At 39.7% G+C, this 15,215-nt stretch overlaps 1 protein-coding gene across 4 annotated transcripts in view; it reads left to right on the forward strand.

Annotated features, from left to right (window-relative positions):
- Positions 1–15,215, forward strand: part of LOC133608019 (scavenger receptor cysteine-rich domain-containing group B protein) — a 60,956-nt gene that overhangs the window by 20,115 nt on the left and 25,626 nt on the right. For 3 of the 4 annotated variants that reach the window (XM_061963139.2, XM_061963140.1, XM_061963141.1), the window contains 3 exons: positions 2,028–2,330; positions 4,398–4,466; positions 7,866–8,177. In XM_061963139.2, the coding sequence (XP_061819123.1) occupies positions 2,028–2,330; positions 4,398–4,466; positions 7,866–8,177 (684 nt within the window). The remainder of the gene's footprint in view (positions 1–2,027; positions 2,331–4,397; positions 4,467–7,865; positions 8,178–15,215) is intronic. The other variant, XM_061963143.2, reaches the window with a different exon arrangement.

The raw sequence follows: 15,215 nt of genomic DNA on the forward strand, positions 1-15,215 counted from the left end.
AAAACACCTCACCGTCAAACAAATTAGCCATAGCACCCACACCAAACAAAAAGGCTGCGCTACACCCGCACCAAGTCATCAATACACACCCCACAGCGCGAAGCCAAAACAGATGGACACTGACCCCACCCAACAAGAAGCAAACCCACACGAAGCAAAACAACCGACCACCCATAAAAAAACAAAAAAACGAAAAAACACTCCAAAACAGAAGAAGACAAACACACAGACAAAAACACCACGGTCCACATGAAACCAGAACAACACCCATCTACCTTCGCCAAGAAACCCTACTGTGTGGCTACTCAACTCAGTCATCCAAAAAAAAAATGTAATAAAACAAACGCACAGCCCAGCTAAAAGACCCCAACTCATGCTCAACCAACCCAACAATGGGAACTGCGACAACCCTGGTCACAACTGCTCCATCCAGCCATTCCACCTATCTCCCCGGCCGTATATACCTGAAGGTCCCCAACCCCCTCCCCAACAGAGACAGAACACATCCCACTGCCACTGGCCGTGATCTCACCCAGGCGCAGAACTGCCCACAGACCGGGCACGCCTAACCCTCACACGGGGTTGGCATGCTGGCAAAGAGTTGACAATTGGGGTGACAGTTTGAGAATCAAATCTCGATTCAACATGATTCTCGATTCAAAACGATTCTTGCAATGTATTCTTTGTCTTTATCATAAAACCTTTTCAAATCAAGTTACATGTTACAAAAACGTTTTAAATAAAAAGAAAAAATCTATTTTTGAAAATTATGAATGGATTTAAAATCAGAATAAGTACGAATCAGAATTCAGATGGGAATCGATTTTTTTCAACACCTCTATAAAATATCCTCTTGACCTTGTGAGGGTAAGAGTAACATATAGTCACAACATCATTTGAGACTAATCACAATAAATAAATGTATTCCTTTAAAAAAATAAAATAAGTAAATTAAAAAATGTATTAAAAAAAAAGTTTTTTTCTCACCATAAAGGGGTTTGCAACCCAGACTTAAAGACGTGCAAACAAATTATTGTTTCATGAGAAGTTTTTTTGATTTGTGAACACAACACACATTTCTCCTTGGGATGGGAATCAAAAAACGGTTCTTGTTCAGGACCGGCTCCCAGTGTATTAATTCGATGAAATAGCTTGCCATTTTCTCAAACAGTTCCCTTTTCGATGCCAGTGGTTGGGAATGAAGTCATTACGCAATGTGTGTTGTGACATCAGAAAGCAAAATGGAGGCGCCCGGGCGAAAATAACGCTCAACAGTTGATTACATTTTACAAGAAATGATTGCAACAGCGCTACATGTAATAACTGTAAGTTTGCTACATAATCAAGAGGAGAACATAAGAGCAATATGCTGAAACATTTGAACACATGCAACAATATGTAAAGCTTATATTTATTATAATTTTGATGATCTGGCGTTAAGGTTTTTGAAGACCACACATTTTCTGAGAATTTCAATTCAAGGTTTTCATAAACGGTAAACCTGAACCACCTAAATTAAATCAAAAGAAGGCTTGAAATACCATGTGTTGCATGCCCGTTTCATCTTGTAGCTCTAAAAAAACATTGTAATATTTTGAGTGTCACCAATATATTTTCCAGGGAGATGACAAAAGATTTTTAAAGGTTTTAAAAATGTTGATTCTGGAGTAATTTTCACATATGTTTTATTTTGTTGAATTTTACAGAATAATATTAATTTCTTATATTTATTTTGAAAAGTTTTTTTGTCCAATGCTACATGCCTCTTAATACATCACTATTGGCTTTGTCATATGTTAGTTTTATATTAAACACAAATGATGCTAATCTACCTTTGTGTACTTTTTTTTTTTACAAAACAAGAATCGATTAGAGAACCATTAAAGAACCAAATCGTTAAGCAGAAACAAAAGTGGATTCAGAAACAGACAACTCTTATCAATTACCATCCTTATTTTTCCCTGTAGTATGTATGTTTTTTTTTTTTTAAATGACCAAAAAAATGATATGTTATTTTCTCCTCAAAGTGGAACTGGTAAATGGGAATAACAGATGTGAGGGTCGTGTGGAGGTACGCGACAATGACACCTGGGGCACAGTCTGCGATGATGACTGGGACATGGTGGATGCCCAAGTTGTATGTCGCCAGCTAGACTGCGGCGTGGCTGTTGCAATGGGTAGCAGCTCTCAGTATGGACAAGGCACAGGATTAATCGTGCTGGACAACGTGGACTGCAAAGGGAGTGAAACAAACCTTGGTCAGTGTGACAGTCTCAACTGGGGCGTACACAACTGTTACCACTATGAGGACGTGGCCATAATATGTCGAGGTAATTGAGAATGTCAAGTGAAGTGCGCTACACTTTTTCTGTATTTTGTTATGTTACAGCCTTATTCCAAAATGGAATAAATTCATTCGTGTCCTCAAAATTCTACAGACAATACACCACAATGACAATGTCAAAAGTTATTTTTATTTAATTTAATTTTTTTTGCAAATTCATTGAAACTATAAAACTTAAAAAAAATCACATGTACATAAGTATACACAGGTTTGCTAAATACTTCTTTGATGCACCTTTGGCAGCAGTTACAACCTCAAGTCTTTTTGAATACAATGCCACAAGCTTGGCACACCTATCTTTGTTTAGTTTCACCAATTGCTCTTTGTCCATTTTTTCTTTGCAGCGCCTTAAGCTCCATTAGATTGGAGGGGAAGCGTTGGTTTTCATTCAGGATGTCTCTGTACATTGCTGCATTCATCTTAGTCTAGTCAGGGAGGTGACTAATAACCTGATGGTAACTGGCAGAGCTACAGAATTCCTCTGTGGAGAGCTGATAACCTTTCAGAAAGACAACCATCTCTGCAGCAATCTACAAACCAGATCTGTATGGTATTGTGGCCAGAAGGAAGCTATTTCATAGTGAAATGTTTGCTAAAATGCACCTGAAATACTCTCAGACCACTAGAAACAGGGGGGGGGGGGGGGAGTAAAAAGAAAAGACTGAAGCCAAGGAAAAAAAACCTTGTAGCCATAGCACACATAAACAAGTAAGAGGAAAAATCTAATAATACAAAGGACATTAAAGACATTAAAAGAGCAGAGCTGATGCAACCAGCTGCCACTCCAGTGGTACCATTTCTACATACAGCTACAAAAGCAAAACAAAACAAAAAATAATAATAAAAATGACCAATAATATATATTGCGCACACACGATTGCACCATGCATAGACAAGCAACCAAACGAAAACATCATTTCAACACCCATATACACTGTGGTGGCCTCTGTGGTCTGCTCGGGTGGGGGGAGCATGGCCAGAGACAGGAGCAGATCCAACAAAGCAACCAAGAGACCCTCGGCCGCCCACTAACTCTCAGCCAGTGTCCAGTCCGCATGGATGAGTAAGGATGCGTCTAAGGAGACCAAGGTGTCCCATACCCGCTCATTCAGCCAAAACACTGTGAAGCTTGTTCGTCCGAGCGCTCAGTGCCAGCTCCGCAGCCCTGTCTCTTCATCCACATCTCCCCCAGTCTCTCCAAACGGACTCTGGTGTGGCAGAGACCCAGCAGCTGGTCTCCATGGCCAAAAGGCTCCCGGGAGGCAGATCTAGAAGTTCACAAAAAAGCACCGCAGAAGTCACGAAAGTGCCACCCCTTGTCTCACAGTCCCAAAAGGTCCTGAACCAAAAGACAAAAAAACCCACATGAAAACAAGAGGAAAACATCAGGAACACAAAAGGATGATACAAGAGCACGAGCTCCTGCCACCAGCCACTACAGCGGCGCCATCTTGGATTTTTTTTTTTTATAAAATAAAGTTGTTGCAGCATCATGATGTGGGGATATTTTTCCAGCAGCAGGAACTGGGAGACTAGTCAGGATAGAAGGAAAGTTTAATGCAGTAATGTACAGAGACATTCTGGATAAAAAAACAACGCTTCCCTTCCAACCTGATTGAGCTTGAGAGGTGCTGCAAAGGCGAATGGGCCGAACTGCCCAAAGATAAGTGTGCCAAGCTTTTTGCATCATATTCAAAATGACTTGAGGCTTTAATTGCTGCCAAAGACGCATCAACAAAGTATTGAGCAAAGGCTGTGAATATCTGTACTTATGTACATGTGATTTCTACTTTTTATATGGAATAAGCGGTAGAAAATGGATGGATGGAAATGTGAAAAAAAACAAAAACGTTTCACATTGTCATTGTCGGGTATTGTTGGTAGAATTTTTTTAAACAAAAAAAAACGTATTCCATTTTCAAAAAATAAAACTGTAACTAATAAAATAGGGAAAACGTGAAGCAAAGTGAATACTTTCCAGATGCACTGTATGTCATCATTTACAGGTATATGGAATAGTAAAGGGTAACTAATACAACTTCCTTGCCAATAGAACCACTGGTTGTAGGAGCAAAAGCTTCAGAGGATGTTACCACAACGTCCTCCAGGAACACATACTTAGGTAAGTACTCCCTGCACAATCTCGGTCTTTGAACTGGTGTGTTTGCTTCGGACCAGAAATCTTATGCAGTCACCACACTTTTTTGAAGGGGGTGACAATGCTGATCCTTCGCAGAACCATCTCCATTGCATTCTACCTCTCTAAAATATTTGAAAGACTGATTAATAAGCAACACACATACCATCTCCAGATTGGATAAAGTTGCATCATCCAGATTTGAGAAGGTGGTGGTGACTCAGGAGATACAACAGGTTCTCTGAGACTAGCGGATTGGCGGTTTGACCCAATTTCTACAGTCAGTGATGTTTTGTCCTAGTATATACAGGTATATAAATGTGTTTGGTGCTCGGAGAGGCCGTTGGAGCGAAATGTCATCCACGTTTCCACCAGTGTACCCCAGGGCAACTGTGGCTACAAATGAAACCACACTGCTAGTGTGTCACTGCGGAGTCATTTGCAAGAGAGGTCAAATCTTCCAGAGCTTAAGTAACACTTTCATCAAGGACAGTGTTATAGGGATGAAAGTTATCAAAATGATCCAAACATTTTACAAACACTCCCTTATTTAGCTAACCTGTTGGGTAGACAAGGAAAGGGCTACCAGTTGGTTCAATGCACATGACCGCGTCCCATGCTTTGGAAAGACCTGCCTGAGTTTCTTGTGTCCACACAGCTAGCAGTTGTCTACCCTGGGTGTTGTATGGTGTAGAAAATTTGAGAGAGGTAATTGATGAGGAGGTGCACCACTGTCCAAGACACTGATGTCATTAAAACACCAAGAAGGTGGTATAGCCCCTACAAACTCTCAAAACAGGTCTAGATGCCTGTGTAGGTTGTCACTGAAGGCTTTTACGTTAGAGTCCAAATTGACCCATTTGGAGGATGACTCAAACATCAGAAGAAAAGTGCAGGTCAGTGACGTGGCTTGGCTGTTGAACAATCTACACAATCACTCGTTATGGAATTGTTTAGATGCTTATATGACATAAACATAGTTTTTAGGTAACTTTTTCTCAATTGTTTTACCATTTGAATCTTTTTAATTTATTTTAAAATAAACATAAAAAAAAAAAAAAAAAAATTATTTATCTTATTTTCACTTGGATGACGCCCATTGGGTTTTGAGCTGGTGTACAAACTGTAGGGTTAAGACATATTTGTAATCATCTGAGATGTGGACTTTGGCAATCGTCAGAACAAGCATCCATCCATCCATGTTCTACCGCTTGTCCCTTTACGGGTCGCGGGGGGTGCTGGAGCCTATCTCAGCTGCATTCGGACGGAAGGCGGCGTACACCCTGAACAATTTGCCACCTCATCACAAAGCATGTTGCATTTAATTATTTTTCTATTCTGGAAGTACAATCCCGTGAACAACATTGCTTTTCTATTGATGCACCCAAGTCATTGTATTCATTGTCTTGTACATTGTATTTCTATCTGATATTACAGTATTGCCGATACAGATTCTGATTCTGACACTTCATACTTAAATATATATATTTTTAAGTTCCTAATTGCTTGTGTAATTTTGACTTTATTGTGTTGATCTGGATTATAACACAAGTCAAAGATTTAAGCAAACAATATAGAAATACAATAGAAGACAAAGTAACAATATCCATCCATCCATCCACTTTCTACCGCTTATTCCCTTTGGGGTCGCGGGGGGTGCTGGAGCCTATCTCAGCTACAATCGGGCGGAAGGCAGTGTACACCCTGGACAAGTCGCCACCTCATCGCAGGGCCAACACAGATAGAGAGACAACATTCACACACTAGGGCCAATTTAGTGTTGCCAATCAACTTATCCCCAGGTGCATGTCTTTGGAGGTGGGAGGAAGCCGGAGTACCTGGAGGGAACCCACGCAGTCACGGGGAGAACATGCAAACTCCACACAGAAAGATCCCGAGCCTGGGATTGAACCCAAGACTACTCAGGATTTTCGTATTGTGAGGCAGACGCACTAACCCCTCTTCCACCGTGCTGCCCGTAACAATATCCAAATGATAAAAATAAATATTTCCTTATTCCCTTTACTTGCATATAATGATGTGAGCTAAATAAAGTTAGTGAAAAATAACTTTTGTGTTGGCTGATACTAATATCAGTCCGAAATGATATAAGCAGGAATCATCCATACTTACATATTATTACAATTACGAATATTTTGTGGTGTGGAAAGCCAGTTCTCCCCAAAACTGCGTGGGTTCCTTCCAAGCTCACTGGCTTCCTCCCACCTCCAAAAAAATGCTACTGGGGACAGGTTGATTGGCAACACTAAATTGGCCCTTGTGTGTGAATGTGAGCGTGAATGTTGTCTGTCTATCTGTGTTGGCCCCTGCGATGAGGTGGGGACTTGTCCAGGGTGTATGTACCCTGCCTTTCACCCGAGTGCAGCTAGGATAGGCTACTGCCCCCTTGTGACCATGAAAGAAACAAGCAGTAGAAAATGGATGGATGGATGGATGGAATGTTGGAAAATATTTAATCAAGTGAAATTATTCAGAGAACAGTGCTAGGTATGAAAACACTAACCTTATGGCAGATTTATGCTTTTGAAGTGGAATGTTTGTGTTTTAGCGACACCTTGTGGTCACAATAATTCATAAAATTCTCATGATGCACAACACTGAATGATGCGGGCATGTTTATTGTTGATTACTCTCAGCTTTGCACAACTAAATAGGCTGCAGGAATGCTTGTATTGAACATTATATCACACATTGTACATGCAAGACCATGTCATCCGATACTTATTTTGTCTGCTGATATCTGAACAATATCCAATATCAATATCTTATCAAGACACCCCAAGTATTGGCTCTCATTAAAATCATTTGGGTTTTTTGCCCCTAAAATATTCCTGTGTCCAAGGAAAATAAAAGGGACAAGCGGTAGAAAATGGTTAGAGTGTCCGCCCTGAGATCGGTAGGTTGTGAGTTCCAACCCCGGCCGAGTCATACCAAAGACTATAAAAATGGGACCCACTACCTCCCTGCTTGGCACTCCGCATCAAGGGTTGGAATTGGGGGTTAAATCACCAAAAATTATTACCGGGCGCGGCACAGCTGCTGCCCACTGCTCCCCTCACCTCCCAGGGGGTGAACAAGGGGATGGATCAAATGCAGAGGACAAATATCACCACACCTAGTGTGTGTGTGACAATCATTGGTACTTTAACTTTAAATGGATGGATGGATGTAGATACAACTATCTTAATAATGTTACAATATGAATAAGAAAACAACCTTTCAACCTCATTACATAAATTCAATACTGAAATGACCTTTCGATACTATCGATATATTTTTTTAACTGCCCACCCCAAATTGACATTGTCATACACGTTTCCTGACAAGACTGTATTCCGCTTAATAAATATGTTCTCTCTTTAGATGGCATGGTCCGTCTGGTGGATGGAATGGACTTGTGTCAGGGCCGGGTGGAGATCTACCATCAGGGCAGGTGGGGGACAGTGTGTGATGACGATTGGGACGTGAGAGAGGCTGAGGTTGTGTGCCGGCAGATAGGCTGTGGCCACGTTATTTCAGCTCATACAAACTCTTACTTTGGCTACGGCACTGGCCACATTCTTCTGGACAATATCAATTGTCAGGGAAATGAACCACAACTGACAAAATGTGCCAGCCTTGGATGGGGCAACCACAACTGTGGCCATCATGAAGACGCTGGGATCACCTGCTCAGGTACATTACGCTGGCTCTTAAAATGTGCTTTCAATTACTGTGCGGTTTTCGATTTACTAGTCTCTGCAGTAAAAACTGAGAAATATGGAGCACAATTGTAAAGAGATGTGAATTATTTTATAAAGATTCATATTGTACCGCAATGGGGATTTTACACTTTATAATGTATCTATAAGACTTTCAATTGACATAAATTATTTGGTGTTGTTTTGTTTAGTTAGTTATTTTTGTTTGTTTGTATGTTTTTACAAAACAAAACATCCGGCTAGTGAATACTAAACGTATTTGTATGTTCTGGTACAAACCCCAAAACCAGTGAAGTTGGCACGTTGTGTAAATCGTAAATAAAAACAGAATACAAAGATTTACTAATCCTTTTCAACCTATATTGAATTGAATAGACTGCAAAGCCAAGATACTTAACGTTCGAACTGGAAAACGTTGTTATTTTTTTGCAAATATTAGCTAATTTGGAATTTGATGCCCGCAACATGTTTCAAAAAAGCTGGCACAAGTGGCAAAAAAGACTGAGAAAGTTGAGGAATGCTCATCAAACACTTATTTGGAACATCCCACAGGAGAACAGGCTAATTGGGAACAGGTGGGTGCCATGCTTGGGTATAAAAGCAACTTCCATGAAATGCTCAGTCATTCACAAACAAAGATAGGGCAAGGGTCACCACTTTGTGAACAAATGCGTAAGCAAATTGTCAAACAGTTTAAGAACAGCATTTCTCAATGAGCTATTGCAAGGAGTTTAGGGATTTCCCCATCTACGCTCCGAAATATCATCAAAAGATTCAGAGAATCTGGAGAAATCACTGCACGTAAGCGCTGATATTACGGACCTCAGGGGGTACAGCATCAAAAAGCAACATCAGTGTGTAAAGGATATCACCACATGGGCTCAGGAACACTTCAGAAAACCACTGTCAGTAACTACAGTTCGTCGTTACATCTGTAAGTGCAAGTTAAAACTCTACTATGCAAAGCGAAATCCATTTATCAACAACACCCAGAAACGCCGCCGGCTCACTCGGCCAGAGCTCATCTAAGATGGACTGATGCAAAGTGGAAAAGTGTTCTGTGGTCTGACGAGTCCACATTTCAAATTGTTTTTGGAAACTGTGGACGTTGTGTCCTCCAGAACAAAGAGGAAAAGAACCATCCGGATTGTTATAGGCGCAAAGTTCGAAAGCCAGCATCTGTGATGGTATGAGAGTGTATTAGTGCCCAAGGCATGGGTAACTTACACATCTGTGAAGGCACCATTAATACTGAAAGGTTTTGGAGTAATATATGTTGCCATCCAAGCAACGTTATCATGGACACCCCTGCTTATTTCAGCAAGACAATGCCAAGCCACGTGTTACAACAACGTGGCTTCATAGCAAAAGAGTGCGGGTACTAGACTGGCCTGCCTGTAGTCCAGACCTACCTCCCATTGAGAATGTGTGACACAAAATGAAGCCTAAAATACCACAACTGAGATCCCGGACTGTTGAACAACTTAAGCTGTACATCAAGCAAGAATGGGAAAGAATTCCACCTGAAAAGCTTAAAAAATTGGAAAGGAAAGGCCATGTAACACAGTGGTAAAAATACCACTATGCCAACTTTTTTGCAATGTGTTGCTGCCATTAAATTCTAAGTTAATAATTATTTGCAAAAAAATAAATTAAGTTTCTCAGTTCAAACATTAAATATCTTGTCTTTGCAGTCTATTCAATTGAATATAAGTTGAAAAGGATTTGCAAATCATTGTATTCTGTATTTATTTACAAATTACACAACATGCTAATAACTTCACTGGTTTTGGGTGTTGTAAAAAAAAAAGAAAAAAAAAAAAGTTTTACAAGTTTTTAATAATGATGTACCTGTCATTATTCAGTTGAATATGATTAAAAATATTTCAAATGTTCCTTTACTTCCTAGTGCAAGGTAAAATTTAGCTAATTGCATTTTATGGGGATTAAGCCTCCCCTGTCTTTAAAATCTATCAATGCCTCTGTTTCAAGCTCTAATCAAGGGTTCTTGACTGCGATGAGATGCAAATGTGAAACTTACAGCTGCTGTTTGTTACAATTAGGTAGAAGCTTTGAGGGCTGTAGTGTTTATTGAAACTCTGTCTGATTCTGACCTTCAGGATATACACACCCACAGAGAAACGCCATGTTTTAAGGGTGGTGTTGCTCTTATGGTCTTGCTCACCTGTTTAATCTCCGCACGGCGACAACTTCCTTCAGTGGGTGGGCTCCTGCCATTCGACCTGTATAAAAGAGTACAAAGTTTAGTTTCTAAATGTATTTTTTAAACAGGTGATATAATTTATCTTGAGCTGGTGACATAACACATCTTTAAACATGAGGAATGAAACAGGGGGTTTAGTTAGTGTTATACATTCCTAATTGGATTTAAATTATGGAGGTCAATTTGTTTTGGACACAGAATTGATGTAACGAATTTATTTTGCATTTGAATTTTGTAAATTATTTTTTTTACATCAAATTATGGGGACAATTTCATTGAAAACAAATTCAGTGTTCAAAAATTAAATGTATAAAAAATTAGTGTACAAAAATTCAGTGCAAAAATATTCAGCATATAAAAATCCAGTGTATATAAAGTCAATGTAAAAAAAAAAATCAGAGTACAAAAATTCTATGTAAAAAAATTAATTGCTGAAAAATGTTCTGCTTCAAAAGCAAGACTCATTTCCGGTAAATTAAGGCTGAAGCAATTGATCTGTCTCAGAACCAACCAACCAATGAGGTGTCAAGTTTGAAGTCACGTGACATGTGTCGTGCAAAACAGCATAAACATGACAGTTAACTGGGCTACCTTGGCATAATACACCATAATAAACACTTCAATGTGGCATGCTGGATGTTTCCAAACAATAGAAATGATTCCAATGGTTAAAATCTGCACTTTTGAGTGACATTAGGGTTACTATAGTGACCATAGGAAGCACTGCTTCATGCAGACGAGGTACGGGTCAGAGTGGGCGGGGCAAACGCGGGTGTCAGACAGAGGCAGATTTCTACAACAAAGTTCTGCAGAAAAGTTTTAATATATCAAATAAGTGGATGTTTTTTATCCCTTTTGCCATTATTTTCCACCTTGTTTGTTGCATCGTTGTTGCTCTTGCTTGATTATAAAAGATGTCGATTAAGGAGTTGGTCTAGGAAGTAGAGGAGTAACGTTCATTTAAAAAAAAAATATTCTGTGTTTTATTGTTCATAGTCAATATTGCAAATGTCATATTCTGTATTTTTATGTTTATTCTGAGTATTTTTTTTTGTAAAAAACTAAACAGACCATCTAAAAAAAGGAATGAACTTTAGTTTTTACTGAATTATGACAGTCAGAACATACTTAAAAATATAGAATGTGGGATTTATAATATTAAAGCAACATTAAATAACTTTTTAACATTCATAAATGTTTTTCATAACTTGTGTGATGCTCTATGGACGTACAACTAGATGAATGACACCTCTGTCATGGCCTGATGGGGTCTGTATCCATTTCCCTGGCACTTAGCAACTTTTAGGAGGGTGGCAGGAACCCTGCCACACAAAAAAAGTACAAATATGCTGACTAGCTTTATGGCATACATCACCCCCCTTTCCCTATTTGTTAATAAGGCGGAAGTTGATGCGAACGAGTACGTGCAAGCGTTCCATTTGTACTGGGAAGTCAGAATTTTGGAGTTTGTAGTCAGAATTACTACTGAAACTCCCCTCCTGGTCTGATTTCCAACTCAGAAAGTCGCAGCATTCTTACCACCCCCGAGTTGGTTTCAAAGATGGCTGCTATGGATGTAAAAAAAAATGATGTCCACTTCTATTATATTCGTTCTTAGCACTTCTGATGAATTTTTGTCGCAGTAAATCAGTCATAAACCATGTATTGTTGTACGTTTATAATAATGTCACTGTAGTGTAAACTACATTTACTTCATGTGGTACAAATGTGATGGACCCGAGTGGTGGAATATTAAAATCTAATAACATTTTGCTAAAAACGAATATAAATATTAAGAACCCAATGTAGTGAGAGCAACCGTCCCAAAATAAGGAAAGATAATGATGCTCATTTACAATTTATTACAATACAAATGTAAAAAACAGTCAAGTTGATAACACTAAAAATACCAATTGGTAAACAATAATATAGGTGAGGGTACAGCCACGACAGGCGTGGTCAGTGTCCTGGCTCCACTAACTTCCACGACGTCCTCCTGCACACAAATTAAATCGGAGGCAGGCCACGGGGATAAAATAATCTAAAAACACGGAGACACTCTCAGGGCTGACGTCATACTTACACGCAAGGCTGCTGTAGTTCCGCGTAGAACTATTGAGTACGCCCACTCTCCTCACCAGTCTCCGGTGGGACCTACGTGGCCGTACGCGTCCCGTCTCGCCCCGCCTCTTGGTCGCTCCCGGGAGTCACCGCAGGTCTCTGGGTCCCGACTGCTTCTGCCCACAGGACCACACAGCCAGCGTACAACGCACGAGCCCGCAAGCCCACAGCCAAAGGCAGTTGATAACCCCCACAGATCCACAATCCACGACACTTACTTCGGAGGCAGAGTTTCTTTTGGCCCTGTGTGTTGTGGGCTTCTTGGGGTTTACTCCGGTAACTTGCGGGGTCTGCTGCATAGTCCTGGATTCCTTCCCAGCCTGCGGGCGTCCACTCGGACGCTCTTGGCAAAGCCTGTCGATACTCAAAGTCTGCATGATTTCCATTGTTGTTGGTGGGAAAAGTATCTACGGTTCCTACCTCTGTGTCATGCGATCACGTGGCTGGCTAGCTTTTTATCTCTCAAAATGGCTAGGGAATCTCAGTGAGATTGATACTATTTTGTATCATATCTATTTACTTGCAAACTTTGGAAGTCTTTCAGTGTCATCCACCAGATATACAGTATATGATAAAAGCTTCAACATAGGCAACTTGTTTATCCACATTATGGGAAATGTACAATAAAACAATATTGACAATATATGAACATTGCTCCTTAACTACAGACCACCTCCTTGATCAACATCTTTTATAATTGAGCAAGAACAACAAAGATACAACAAACACGACGAAACCTAAACACCAAAGGAAAACATCCATCCATCCATTTTCTACAGCTTGTCCTGTTCGGGGTCGCGGGGGTGCTGTAGCCTATCTCAGCTGCATTCGGGCGGAAGGCGGTGTACACCCTGGACAAGTCGCCACCGTATCACAGGGCCAACACAGATAGACAGACAACATTCACACTCACATTCACACACTAGGCCAATTTAGTGTTGCCAAACATCCACATATTTGATATAATATCACTGTTCTGCTGTAGAAATATGCCTATGTCTGACACTAGCTGCTCCGCATACAAGCCTCACCCACTCTGCCCCACTCTGTTCGTACCTGGTCTGCATGAAGCAAAGCTTTGTATGTCACTCAAAAGTGCAGATTGTAACACATCCATCCATCCATTTCCTAATTGGAATAATTAGTGTAGTTTGAAAACATTCAGCAGACATTACATTAATTATAGTGTATTATGCCAAGGTAGTCCAGTTAAATCCCTTTTTTGTGCTGTTTTGCAAGACCTGTCACGTGACTTTTTGAAGCAACACATTTTTCGACACTGAATTTTTCAGCACTGATTGTTTTTTACACAACATTTTTATACACTTAATTTTGAAACAGTGATTTTTTTTACAATGAAATTGTCAGCATAATTTGTTGTAAAAAAAATTCAGTTCACAAAATTCAAATGCAAAAAATGTGGTTACATAAATTCAGTGTAAAAAAAAAAAGCTTTTGTAATAAAGACACAAATTAACCTCCATTTTTAACAACCATATTGTTGAACTTTAAGGGGCCATATCCATTGCCGTAACTACCATTGAGGACACCAAGGTCATGTCCTCGGTATTTCTTAGGTGACAAAAGGATGATGATGTGACTGACTGTAAATGTACTTTGTGTAGGACATCGTGTGCGCTGTACATCACCATGCGGTAGATAATCTTCTCTTAATATACAATCTTTGGTCATGCACAGCCTGCTACAATTCCAACAACCTAACGTAAATAAGTTAACTTTTACTTTAAACATTATCCGATCCAAAATGTGCTGTCCACATAACTTTAACATTAAATCATACTCATGTAACTAATGTTGCTTTCACCAGAATGAAATTGATGTGAAACGCTGTCGGTATAATGCTGTCGTTGTGTCGGTCAGGTGCCACACCGCCCTAATTGCAGAACAGCACTAAAAATGTAAATTATTTAATGACAAAGCGCTTCATATCATATTTTACCCAAACGTGTTGTCCCGGTCACGCTGTGATCCTGATTAAAATGCGAAGAAAACCATTTCCCCCATCATTTCCGGTGGTTGCGTCATTAGTACTTGCAGTGCAAAGCAGACGATTTTGTCTTTGAACCCTGGTCGTGGTTAAGAATTTGGTATGTTTTTCATATTTATGTTTTAATGATGTTAAAATTGTTTAATATGCTAAACTTCAGGATATTAATAAGAAAGTGGACTGTTACAAAATCATGCTGATTATCATAGATGTTAGATGAGCGATACATAGTTATAGCCTAATTAAAGCTTTTGTTATTCTGGAAATTCATTGTGTTGCTCAAGGTAATATAATGTTTATGTTACTGGGATACCCTTGATTTCAGAATTTCAAAGTTCCTTTTGGACAACTAATTTTTGACATTGGTATTTTTCAAATCCGAGTTACGGCCCTGGTCATATCATGTTTACAAATAAAACACTTCCTTGTGGTCTACATAACATGTAATTTGCATAGATTATATTTTACAGACCATCTTTCTGACCGTCTTTTCAGGATGCGCTGTTTAGTGGGTGTTCTTATTTACATGCCTTCACTTTCACTGCGTCTTTTCCCTGCCAGCCATGTTGTAGTGTTTTGCGCTTCCAAATGCGTTCTATATGCTACTTTGTATTAGAAATGACATGTACGATCCAGTCTGCCCCACAACAAGATCCATC

This window comes from Nerophis lumbriciformis, linkage group LG09 (assembly GCF_033978685.3).
Source record: "Nerophis lumbriciformis linkage group LG09, RoL_Nlum_v2.1, whole genome shotgun sequence".
Taxonomy (NCBI): Eukaryota; Metazoa; Chordata; class Actinopteri; order Syngnathiformes; family Syngnathidae; genus Nerophis; species Nerophis lumbriciformis.